Source organism: Pseudonaja textilis, chromosome 5, assembly GCF_049901715.1.
Source record: "Pseudonaja textilis isolate UNSWEBS1 chromosome 5, rPseTex1.2, whole genome shotgun sequence".
NCBI lineage: Eukaryota > Metazoa > Chordata > Lepidosauria > Squamata > Elapidae > Pseudonaja > Pseudonaja textilis.
Genome location: NC_141994.1, coordinates 2,673,001 through 2,686,612, shown reverse-complemented (window position 1 = coordinate 2,686,612; position 13,612 = coordinate 2,673,001). Strand labels below are relative to the sequence as shown.

Here is a 13,612-nt window from a genome sequence, read left to right as displayed (position 1 = left end):
GAAACGACTCAATATGTTGTGTACAGGTGTTTTAAGATGCACTCTCTTCCATTCTAGAGAGCATTCGGCAGAGGGACTTCCTCACATCCATTGACTTGACGGAAGCTTATTTCTTCATATTTCAGCCTTTGTTTACATGCACCGCTTAGCCAAAGTGGCATGGATTACAAGTAGATAGCATGTGCCGTGCAATGCACTTCGGTGCTTTTAATGACTCTGTGTACAGCTTTCCCCATCTTGATTCTTTGCAAATCTCTTGACCACTTTTTCCCCCAACCAATGTGTATTGATGAGAATTCTAGGCTTATCAGGGGACAAAGGTAGAAGAAAGCTATTATGCAAGTTGATTTGGTGGTTCTGTTTTCAAATGCTAATACTTGTCCCTTTTTAATCCCACCAGCCTTCACTGAATCCAATGGAACAGCAAGTATCTGATATAGTGCTTTTAAATCATTGGAGTGTTCGGAATTACGAAGTACAACATGGAGACATAGTTTCACTTGTGTAAGTAGCTTTAAGCAAATGTCAGCATGTCTTTGTTTTCTTCTTTATTGATGAATGACAGTTGTATGGTGATTACCATTGCTTTCTAGATGTCATGCCCCTGTTGGAATCTGATTCTGAGGGGGAGGCCGAGCAGCTGACAGGGAGTGGGACTGTGGCTCCGGTGGCTGTGAAAGAAACTGGGGAAGGGCAAAGTCCAGCTGGGCAGAGCAGGGGAGAGGTAGAACAAGGGAGAGGGAATTCGGAGGAAGACCCAGGCCCACCCACTCTTCATCCTAGGCGCACATAGGGAGGAATGGAGAAGAGAGCAATGTGAGTTGCATGGCTTATGGGGGAGGAAAGGGCCCTGATTCCCTTCATTAGCTGCAGCTGGGAACAGCAACCTGTGGGAAGCCAATTGTGACTTATCTTTTATTATCGAGGCTTTTCTGGGTTCCTGGCATCTTCCCAACTGTGTGTGTTTTTTTGGCCTTTGAAGTCGGCAATTCCTTATCCTGCCCTGTCCAGTTAATTGCTACAGTGTGGTTTGTGTGGATTTATTTACAGTTTATATGTACTTTGTTTTTGGACTGAATTTCCTCCACTTAAAGACTGTTATTGGGATAGTTTTTCTTCAGCCAAGGTAACTGGACATTGGGGGCAAAATTTGAGGTAGGGACTTTTCTTACTTTTCTTACACTTAGACATCATAAGCATTTTCTTGTCGGTCAAGGTCATGTTGTTCGGCACCTGAAAGAGACGTAGTTGAAGAGATGTCTCAGGTTGGGACAGAATGTGATTGGGCCATGTGATGGACTGATGGGTGCAGGGGTTTGGTTTGTCTTTTTGAATTATTGAGGGAAAACCCAGAACTCTCAGATTTGGGTTTTTTTCCAGGTGTGCCAGTATACCTACTCTAATAAAAGGAACTTTTGCGAAAATGCCTGTCTCAGAGTTTTTGGTTGGAGCTGGGTTTTTCTAGAACGCTGACATTATTATTAAAATTTATTTAAAATACAGTAAAAATTACAAAAACTTTATTATCAAGGATGATTTATATCTGTTTCCCCCCACCCCTCCAATTTCCCTCTCTCTTAATCAGAAGACCAATTCTGAGAACTTTAAAATAAAGTTAAGCATTTTATCAGCAAACTTATTAAAACGATTCCAGTAATAACGTGGATTAAAAAGTAATTAAATGTTTAACACAAAAATAACTATTTACCATTTGCCTAGAAGACTCATGAATAATAGCAACTTAAATTCTAGGGAGCAATATTTATAACATAGGTGCTAACAGGAAAAGGAACATGTCCCATTCTGAATGCATTTTTAAACAAAGTGCTGTATGCTACCAGGTTTTGGGGATTTGAATGGAAAGGCAAATACTGAAACAAACACTTGAAAGAATAATGGTATTAACCCATTGATAAGTGTTTCTCAACTTAACAATATTAAGATATTAAGAACTGGGCAAATTCTAGTTTGGAAATTCTTAAGAGTTGAAGTCCAAACATCTATAATTGAAGGCTCAGTAATCCAGGTGATAATAAAGGATTTTAAAATAGATGAAAACATACTGATGACCAATGGAACAAGTGGAATAATTAGCTCAAAGTGCTGATTCTCTTGTATCTCCTGGTCTTTCAGATTTCATTCTAACTGTAGTTTTCAGTATTAAGGTAGCCAAGGAATGGGATTCAAATTTCTTAACAACTGGTTCTGTGGGCGTGGTCTAATTTGTGGGTGTGGCTTGGTGGTCACGTGACTGCCTGGGTGTAGTTTGTATGTAAATATTGTAAATATTTATATAAATATTGAATTTTTTATTAAAAAAGAGCAACTTTTACCCAAAATCAAGCAAAGCAGGCAGGCAGATTGAGTTGCTCAAAGAATCACAGATTCACTCAGAGATCTATCTTTCTGCAATCTGCTGCCTGAGTCTGTAATATAAAATTTGTTTGCAAGTAAACTCAAAATTTGCTAGCAAGTAAACTCACAAAATTAACTCACAACACACCCTGTATGTAAATATTGAATTTTTTTATTAAAAAAGAGCAACTTTTACCCAAAATCAGGCAAAACAGGCAGGCAGACTGAGTTGCTCACAGAATCACAGATTCACTCAGAGATCTACCTTTCTGCAATTTGCTGCCTGATTCTGCACTGAAAAATAAAAGCTTCAGTTCTAAGGAAGGTTCAGCTCTGCTCTCAGGCCATTTATCTCCCCCCTCAAGCCCTCTGAATACCACAGGGCCTCTCAGGAAAGCCTCCTGGGCGAAGGCAAAGCAGTTCAACGGCAATTTAGATTAGCTAGCAAGCAAGAAATCCAACGGTTTCCTGCTTTATAGTTAATCTAAATCTCCCGGCACAGCTGATCGTTTGTGTGGGGGGGAGGAAAAATAGCAACTTACTCAAAATTAGGCGAAGGCACAATGCAGGCAAGTTGGATGGCACGCATGTCAGGTAAGGAGTGACTGGATGGGGCGGGGCCAGCCACTGGCGCAATTTGCCGGTTCTCCGAACTGCGCAGAATTGTAACAACCGGTTCTATAGAACCTGTCCGACCAGGTAGAATCCCACCCTTGAAGGTAGCCTTCTGCAAAATGAAAAGTGAACTTCATAAATGTTTAAATAAATTGCAGAACATAGAAAAACATCTGAAACAAACACAATCTTGTTTTATTATACTGTATTAGAAGATTGGAAAGTACTGGCTGTGTATATAGAGATACATTTATAGCAAAAATCTGAGTTTTATTAACATCGCAATGTAATCTGATTTGACTAGATGTAATTATTATACATTTATGAACTGAGTAACAATAAGGGTGAATGAATAGAAGTAGAACTGATTTTAATCTTCTGTTCTTCCTGCAATGTTTTATATTTTTATTCTGTATCTTTCTCTTTGAAAAGACCTCATTGCCTTTATTAAAGTCTCAATATCTGCATTAATATTTATAATGTTAGAAATACAGAACTGAAACTTCTCTTGTGAGGAATATAAAATAATGCATTAATTCAGGAGAAGCTGAATGACTATTTACAAGAATTAAGAAACTGGAAAAGTATCCATCATAAGTGCAAAAAAAAATATGAGTCCTGTTTTATTAAAACTTATTACTCCCAATTGCAGCTAGACGCAGCTAGATTACTTAAGGGAGATGATAGTGAAGTCCTGTGTATAATAAATAATGTATGTTTGATGTGAGGACAATATAATAAAAACTGATAGTTTTTAGGTAATTCTTCATGGATTTCTGTATGCAGTTTAAACTTACAGTTACTCAACAAGTAGGTTCCTAAAGACAAGATGAGTGATAGAATTTCTTCTTTCATGATCATTGGATGCTCAATAGTTGTCTCTATAGAATCAAAATATTCTTCTCCATGCTGCATTGAGAGCCCAGGATGGGGTTGACTCCTTCCTATGACATCATTTAGCTGAGTCTGTACTACGATACAAAAGCCAGCCACCGGGAGAGACCCCAGCTTTTGACTCAGTTCCTTTCAGTCAGTAGCTGTGTCTCTGAAAGCGTTCTGTTAGATAGCAATCACCAGCAATCTTCAGTACCTTTTTTCCTCACTTCAAGCAGCTCCCAGGGATCTGGGCAGCTGCTCTTCCAGGAGAGCAGGGCTCTCTCTCCTCCCCCATGCCCGCGGTTTGAGCGGTTGTAAAAAGCGATTGGCAAACCGATAACAGCGTCAGCCAGCTGATTGTGTGGCCAGAGGCTGCCCTTTCCTTTGCTGACTTCGCTCGGGGCTCTTTATAGCCTAAGGAGCGATTCTTCAGTCTCGGAACCTGTTTCCCTAGTCAGTGGCCATCTTGGATTGAAGCCTTCCACCACGAGTTGAGTGGCCATTTTGAAAGCCTGGGGGCCAATTTATACCCTAAGGGGCTTAATACAAAAAATTTCCAAACAGTTTCTTTCCATCGCAAGAGCCTTTATTCTACAAATGGACCAAGATAAGGCTCAGGTAGAGCTTTTCCCCCCAGTGGAACAGTCTCTTAAGCCCAATAAGAGAAAAAGACGTAGGCAACGTACCCATTCAGTCCAGAGGGAGGTGGCTGCTAAAATTAGAGCTAAGGCTCTAGCCCCTAAGAAGTCAACTCAGGCTGAGTTGAGGGCAGAGAAGCACAGACAAGCGGCCCTGGAAAGGCAGTTCAACACAACTATTCAACAGAAGTGAGTGCAACTACAGCATGTTTCAGAAGATACCCATGGGCCCCAGCCAAGCCCCCCCAGGGGAGGAGAAGTTATTTATGAGCCTTTCCATCCCCCATCCTCGTCTCCTGAGGCTTTTGCAGTACAATCTGATCCTCAGGATCTCAGCAGATCTGAGCCCTATTTCCAACAGGCTTCTGGACCCTATGCTCCTCCCCCTCCATCCGGGCCTCGAACCTCTTCTCAATCTAGGCCTGAAGCTACTCCCACAGCAGCGGGCCTTCAGCCTTCTGCCTCTACCTTTGAGCATAGACCAGGGGATATCCAAGATGTTGTCTCATTGGCCATTAGGCAGGGATTGGCTGAAGGCTTCAAGCAAATTCTTCGACCTTTGGAAAGGGTTCAGGCCCTTCTCCCTTCTCAATGTATAAGTTCCTTGCCTCATCACCCTGATTTACACAGGCCCCAGGACCTCAGGGTCCATTCTTCTCTACCAGAATGGGAGGAGGTTGATGGGGAGGGAAGGGGTTCACCATCTGAACACAGTTGCTCCTCTTGTTCAGAGCGTGAAGAGGGCGAGATTTTTGACCAAAATCTTTCAGAGGAAGAGGATTCCCGCCCAAAGCAGACATCCTCTGCATTGGTCTTCAATCCTTCTTTTTTCAGGCCATTACTCAGCAAGGCCTTGGTCACTGCCAAGCTGTCACTGGAGGAAGTGGCTCCTGAGCCACGAGGGAATCTTGTTATGGCAACCACCATAGCCCAATGGGACAGATAGCATTTCCCATACAGGTCCAGATAACCTATCCTAAGAACACAGCCACTCGATCAGCATTCCCATTGAAAGCATGTAATGGAAGAAGGACCCCACCTACCTTGTGGTGGGACCCATGCTGATCCAGGCACATTCCCTGGGGACTACTCCATAATCTACTGGGATCCTGGCATTCATCCCCACGACTCCACTCTTGCGTGTTCTCAGAATCTGATGTCCACCTTCCAGGTAATTCCATCTGGCCAGGCGGTACTGCAACGGTATTGTAGAACCATCAAGATTCTAAATCCTGGCATTCAAGGGGCCTACTCAAGTCAAGCCCTAAGGGTCCCACTGGACTGGAGCTTCTTAACGGCCTACTCAGTGACCCATAGCTGCGTAGTTTACTCTGGCCTTCCTTCACATACAACACAGGAGACTTCTGTAAGGACACCTCACCAAATTGTGCCCTTAATATGTCCAATGTAGTACTGCCAGGAATTGTCCAACTACTGTCCTCCAACACTGTCCATCTCCACACCTTCCAGTTCTCAGCAGAGCCTGGGCCATGAGCACTGCGCTGTGACTTATCCACTGATCCATATCAACTTCCATCTGGTCGGCTGGCTCACTTAATCTGACTGACTTCCATGTCTCTGGTCTCACAGCCGGTTGTAGTACATTAAGCGCAGGTTTGTCAGTCTCAAACTCTCCCTGCACCCCCTCAATCTCCTCCACATTCTCCTCTGCTTCTACCTCAGTCGCTGGCAGGAACTCTGGGTCCGTTCCCTCTGCCATCCTGACTAATTCCAGCAGTGAACAGTGAAATAAGCAGGGAGCGCTAACCTTCTCTCAGCCAGTCTTCTAGACACTCACAGATTTGGAGATGCAAACCAACAAACAGCAAAGTTTGAAGTAGTTTAATTCATAAGCAATGAACATCCCATCTGGCAAGAACAGCTAATATCCAATCTATGTTAGTCTGCCTTCCAGCGCTGTTTATAGTGTAACCACACCCACCTAATCACAGCTATCTCCTGAATTCTGCCCTGTTCTCCTCACCCCCTTGTCTACCTTCCACAGTTCTATCCAAGATTCCCCCATATGTGAGCTTATCCCTATCTTTCCTACTCCTCTCTAATCTCAGTCTATCCCCAACCCCTCTCTAATCCCCAATTCTCCGCCCTGTGTTTGTGAAAGAGGAAGGCTCTCCATCACGAGCTGAATTACCCTCAAAGTTCATTGCACTGCCGATCGCTGAACAGGGAATCCCCAATGTTACAACAACATTATCGTCTTCTGGGGACTCCTCACATGTTTGCCCCCTCTCAGGTAATAGCGTAGCACAGCACAGAACATCATATCCCCTTGTCACCATCAACGCTGGCAGACTCCACCAGAGGGGCTTTTAGTTTCGTGGCAGGACAAAAAATATAAAATTGATACAATTGAAAAAGCACAGGAATTTCGTGAATGACACCTAGGACCTGAGGAAGAACAAGAAAGTAGAGACGACCTAAATACAAGAAGTCAAGAGGAACAACTCTCTGGAGAAAAAGAATCTGATTCACACTCTGAGCCCCAAAATCTTAGAGAAGAAGGGGAAGGCAACAGACTAAGAAAAAGAGAGCCTAGAACAAGAAATGAAACGAGAAATGCCTCACACAGTCAGTGATACTGATAGAGAAATTGTTTTCAGTCAATATCAATGGTTTAAATCTATCATCAAAAAAAAAAAAAAACAGATATTTGAGAATCTTAAAAAACAAAATGCTGACATAACCTGTATCCAAGAAGTGCATATTCCAGATAATCAAGCAGACCTCTTAAACAATATAAATTTGGGTAAAATGTACTTGGCACTTGCAAACAAACAAAAAAGTGGTATTGTAGTATATGTAAAGGATGGGTAGCAACATAAACAAATATACAAAGATCAAGAAGAGAGAATGCTCTTTATAGAAATAAATGTAAATCAGAAAAAGATGTTATTAGTTACAATATATGCCCCAAATACAAACCAAAAAGACTTATGGCTTCACCATAAGATAATAGAATTTGAGAATGCTAATATATGCATTGTAGGAGATATAATGCAGTCCCAGGCAAAAATAAAGATTATAGAACTTCCAAAAAAAGAAAAGAAAAAAGGAAAGGAGAATACTCCCTTCGTCTTTTAATAATATGATAAGAGAACTTAACTTGAAAGATGTGTGGAGAGAATTAAATCCAAATAAAAAACAATATACCGTTTTTTTGAACCCCCACCACTCTTGGTCCAGAATAGATCAGATATGGATGGACCCCGGGTTAATGGAGAATATTGAAAGGATCGAGATTTTGCCAAATCTATGGGCTGACCATAATCCCATTCAAATTAAATGGAAAGAGAAAAATTGGAAGATGGACATTTAACGATACCATATTAAGAGATAAAGAATATATTGAAATGATAAAGAAAGAATTGAACGTATTTTTTGAAATAAACAAAAGAGAACATACCTCTCTACAGAATCTTTGGGATACGGCCAAAGCCTATGTGAGAGGTCTAACTATTGCTTATAGTATTAAAAAGAATAAAGAAAAAAGACAGCAACAAAACATACGGAGGGAGAAACTGAAAGATTTGGAAGCAAGTAGACAAAAGGGCCCAAACAATTCAAACATTAAGAAAGAAATTGATCTGGTAAAACATAAAATAAATTTAAATGTACAGGAAGATCTGGCCCGAAAAATTAAATTAGCAAAACAAAATTATTTTGAAAACGCAAATAAGCCAGGGAGGTGGTTAGCCCATAAAATTAAAAAAGAACGAGAAAAGAGAACGCTCGTAGCTCTCCAAGTTCAGGAAGGGAAATTATGCACGCAGACCCAAGAAAAGAAAGAAATTGCTAAGGAGTTTTTAATGAAATTGTATAAACAGGAAGAAATACCAGAAGAATCTATTGATCAATATTTGAATGAAAAGAACTTGCCTGAAATTACTGATGAAGAGAAACAAAATTTGAATAATAAAATATCTATAGAAGAAATTAGGAAGGCAATTGGAACACAAAAAGCAAATAAGACCCCTGGCCCAGATGGAATTCCTTCGGAATTCTATAAGGAATTCCAAGAAACAATAGAGGAGATAATGGTGGACTTGTGCAATGAAGTCCTGGAGAATGCTAACATGCCTAAATCATGGTTGGAAGCATATATTACCCTCATTTATAAAGAACAATCAGACCCACAAAAAATTCAAAACTATAGACCAATATCACTTTTAAATGTAAATTACCAAATAATGGCTACAATATTGGCGGAAAGATTAAAGAGAGTATTAAGTAGAATTATCCACACCGATCAGAATGGCTTCCTCCCCCATAGGCAAATAAAAACAAACACAAGAACCATTATGGATATATTAGGATTTTATGAAGTACACTCAACCAAGACAATGGCATTGATATTTTTAGACACCCAGAAGGCTTTTGACAACCTGAATTGGAACTTCCTTATTAAACAACTGATAGGTATGAAATTTGGTGAAAATTTTATAGGATTTATTAAGACAATTTATAACATGCAAACAGCAAAAATATTAATAAATGGGGAAAGTACAGATACCATAAAGATAAATAAGGGAGTAAGACAAGGCTGCCTCCTAGCTCCTCTATTGTATATATTGGCAGAAGAGACTCACTTAGCACAAATTAGGCAAAAACAAGAGATTGGAGGACTAAAAATTAAAAAAGAGGAATATAAACTCCAGGCTGATGATATGGCATTTATATTAGAAGAACCCTTAGAAACGAGCCTTATATTACTAAGAGAAATAGAAGAATATGGAAAGGTGGAAGGGTTAAAAATTAACAAAGAAAAAACGAAAGTGTTAACAAAAAAACTGTACAAAGGAGCAGAAGGAAGAACTAGCAAATAAATTAGGTATGCAGGTGGTAAATAAAGTAAAATACTTAGGGATCTGGCTGACTGCTAGATGTTCATCAATTTAAAAAGATAACTATGATAAGTTAATAATGCAAATAGTTAAAGATTTAGATAATTGGGCCAAACTGCAATTATCGTTATTGAGACGTATTTTGACAGTAAAAATGAATATTTTGCCAAAACTGTTGTTCCTGTTTCAGACAGTACCAGTCAAGTTGGAAAAGAACTTTTTTGTAGAATTAAACAAATGTATATCTAAATTTATATGCCAGAGGAAAAAACCCAGATGCAGAAATAGTTTATTTTTCTATTTATTGTTGCTAAGTATTCTCTAGATAACAGTTACTTTGTGCCTCTGATTTTGAATTTTGCTTGAAACAAATGTGATTGTAACCCTTGAGCTATGTCAGGAGCCAGTTTTAAATGTACTTTGTTAAAAAAAAAACCATACAAAATACACAAACAAATTCTTGCTGATCTACACAGTGCCAGCATTACAACAGAGGATATTTCGTATGTGTGCTTGATAAATAACCTGTTGCTTAAAGCTCTGTCCTCGGTGCTGAAATATCTCATGATATATAGGCATGTCTCCTGATAAATGCTAATGTCAGCACGAGCGTGATAGCAATTCATCAAGTTTCTCAATAATATGCTTAGCTGAGACATACTGAATTCGTAAGGATCCACATTTTGGATATTAAAGAACCACGATTGTTTACTCTCTACCTTAAAAGCTGATTGAAAATGATTTGTAGTTTCCAATTTTTTTACATTTTAGGTGAAATGAAATTTGTATTATTAAAAGTTTAAACATATTGTATCATACTTCTACTATTGAGTCTAATTGATAAATAGGACAAATGACAGCTTTGTAAGTTAAGGGAAAACAAAACCATGACCATGTTAAGATGATACTGTTGTTTCTGATCTCCTAAAATTCAACATAATTAATAGTCTTTTTTTAACAAAATGCCTGCCAATTATAGCTTTACTAAATAAACACGGAAATTTAAAATGCTGGTGCTTCTTAAAATTCTATTCTTAGTCTTAAGTGTTATTTAATTTGCATTTGTAGATTCATATGCTACGTTTGTAGATTCATATGCACAATAAAAAAATGGTAGATCTCAAAGTGGCTTTTTAAAGATTTTTTTTCTTCAGAAGGCTGTCAAAAGAAAAGTACTCAGTTGTATCAAAAAGATGTATATATACTATGTGTAAACAGATGTATATGTACAGACATACTATATAAACAGATGTACTATGTATAAACAGATGTATAAACAGATGTATATATACTATGTATATATTACATATATGTGTGCTTTCTCTCTCATACATATACAGACATTTAAAAAGTATACATCTGCATTTATATGTAGTATTTTCAGAGCAGAATATATTGCAGTTATTTTTCTGTAATTACTCAAGCTTCAGTCTCCTTAGAACTTCAGTGGACTTATTGCATGGAGTGAGACAAGCACAGCTTTTGACAACCTGAATGGAACTTCCTTATTAAACAACTGATAGGTATGAAATTTGGTGAAAATTTTATAGGATTTATTAAGACAATTTATAACATATGTATATATTGGCAGAAGAGACTCTCTTAGCACAAATTAGGCAAAAACAAAGAGATTGGAGGACCAAAAATTAAAAAGAGGAATATAAACTCCAGGCATTCGCCGATGATATAGCATTTATATTAGAAGAACCCTTAGAAAGCGAGCCTTATATTACTAAGAGAAATAGAAGAATATGGAAAGGTGGTAGGGTTAAAAATTAACAAAGAAAAAAAGCGAAAGTGTTAACAAAAAACTGTACAAAGGAGCAGAAGGAAGAACTAGCAAATAAATTAGATATGCAGGTGGTAAATAAAGTAAAATACTTAGGGATCTGGTTGACTGCTAGATGTTCGTCGATTAAAAAAGATAACTATGATAAGTTAATAATGCAAATAGTTAAAGATTTAGATAATTGGGCCAAACTGCAGTTATCGTTATGGGGCTGTATTTTGACAGTAAAAATGAATATTTTGCCAAAACTGTTGTTCCTGTTTCAGACAGTGCCAGTCAAGTTGGAAAAGAACTTTTTTGTAGAATTAAACAAATGTATATCTAAATTTATATGCCAGAGGAAAAAACCCAGATGCAGAAATAGTTTATTTTTCTATTTATTGTTGCTAAGTATTCTCTAGATAACAGTTACTTTGTGCCACTGATTTTGAATTTTGCTTGAAACAAATGTGATTGTAACCCTTGAGCTATGTCAGGAGCCGGTTTTAAATGTACTTTGTTAAAAAAAAAAAAACCGTACAAAATACACAAACAAATTCTTGCTGATCTACACAGTGCCAGCATTACAACAGAGGATATTTCATATGTGTGCTTGATAAATAGCCTGTTGCTTAAAGCTCTGCCCTCGGTGCTGAAATATCTCATGATATATAGGCACGTCTCCTGATAAATGCTAATGTCAGCATGAGCGTGATAGCGATTCATCAAGTTTCTCAATAATATGCTTAGCTGAGACATACTGAATTCGTAAGGATCCACATTTTGGATATTAAGGAACCACGATTGTTTAGTCTCTACCTTAAAAGCTGATTGAAAATGATTTGTAGTTTCCAATTTTTTTACATTTTAGGTGAAATGAAATTTGTATTATTAAAAGTTTAAACATATTGTATCATACTTCTACTATTGAGTCTAATTGATAAATAGGACAAATGACAGCTTTGTAAGTTAAGGGAAAACAAAACCATGACCGTGTTAAGATGATACTGTTGTTCCTGATCTCCTAAAATTCAACATAATTAATAGTCTATTTTTAACAAAATGCCTGCCAATTATAGCTTTACTAAATAAACATGGAATTTTAAACTGCTGGTGCTTCTTAAAATTCTATTCTTAGTCTTAAGTGTTATTTAATTTGCATTTGTAGATTCATATGCTACGTTTGTAGATTCATATGCACAATAAAAAATGGTAGATCTCAAAATGGCTTTTTAAAGATTTTTTTTCTTCAGAAGGCTGTCAAAAGAAAAGTACTCATTTGTATCAAACAGATGTATATATACTATGTGTAAACAGATGTATATGTACAGATGTACTATATAAACAGATGTACTATGTATAAACAGATGTATAAACAGATGTATATATACTATGTATGTGTTACATATATGTGTGCTTTCTCTCTCATACATATACAGACATTTAAAAAGTATACATCTGCATTTATATGTAGTATTTTCAGAGCAGAATATATTACAGTTATTTTTCTGTAATTACTCAAGCTTCAGTCTCCTTAGAACTTCAGTGTACTTATTGCATGTTATGAGTTCAAATAATTCACTAAATCTTACCAGAGCATTATCTCTTATCTACATTTATATTTGCCACATGGTTGACTTTCATACTATTGCTGTTACAATGTACTTCCTGAAGCAATGAAAAATGGTTCCATTCACTTGGTCCCTCATTTTTCGAAGTTCTCTTTCATCATTCAGTAATCAGTATTTTCCTTCAGCAGTTTCTCATTGATGGTCATTGAAACTTAAACCTTCTTGCACTTACTGGAATTCTCTTTCTCTTCCGAAAGATTCTTATTTAGTGGAAAATGTTGTAGAGCAGCGGAATAACTGAGGTGAACGCAGAGCAAACTTCAGCTTTAACTTTATTGAAACAATAAAGGGTTGCTGCGGCTGCCGCGCTAACAAGGCAGCTGGCTGGCAGGCAACAGCTGTGCTGCTCTGGCTAATTGGATTTCCCTGAATTTCTGCTGCTGAAAGTGCTGATAGTTCAGCAGCTTGAGATTCTTCAATTGACGGGTTAAATCCCCTCTAGCCAATAGACGCCTTTGTAGCCTTAAATCCCTGACTCCACAAACTAGTTGGTCTAATAACATGTCCTCCAAATAGTCTCTAAACCCACAGTGCAAGGCAGCTGTTCGTAGAGCTGCCATATACCCAGTAATAGTCTCTCCCTCAGCCTGGATCCATCTTCTAAAAGCATGACGCCTGGCAATTTGGGAGGGCTTTGGGGAATAGTGGTTAGAAAGAATTTCCTGCATTTCTTCCCATGGAACAGTCTTAATTGAACATGGAGCCAACAATGTCGTAGCAGTATCAAACACTGTGGCTCCGCAAAAAGTTAAAAAGTAAGATTTTTTCCTATGGTCAGAAATGTCAGCGAGGTCTATGGCATCTAGAAAACAGTCAAATTGGTTTCTGTAGGACTCCCAAGTTTCTGCTGTCGGTCTGAAAGGCGGG

The 13,612-nt window shown here is 38.1% G+C and overlaps 1 protein-coding gene across 2 annotated transcripts in view; it reads left to right on the top strand.

Moving 5' to 3' along the window:
• Positions 1–13,612, top strand: part of IMMP2L (inner mitochondrial membrane peptidase subunit 2) — a 70,912-nt gene that overhangs the window by 21,500 nt on the left and 35,800 nt on the right. For both annotated transcript variants that reach the window (XM_026713146.2, XM_087933929.1), the window contains exon 3: positions 401–504. In XM_026713146.2, coding sequence (XP_026568931.1) covers positions 401–504 — 104 coding nt within the window. The remainder of the gene's footprint in view (positions 1–400; positions 505–13,612) is intronic.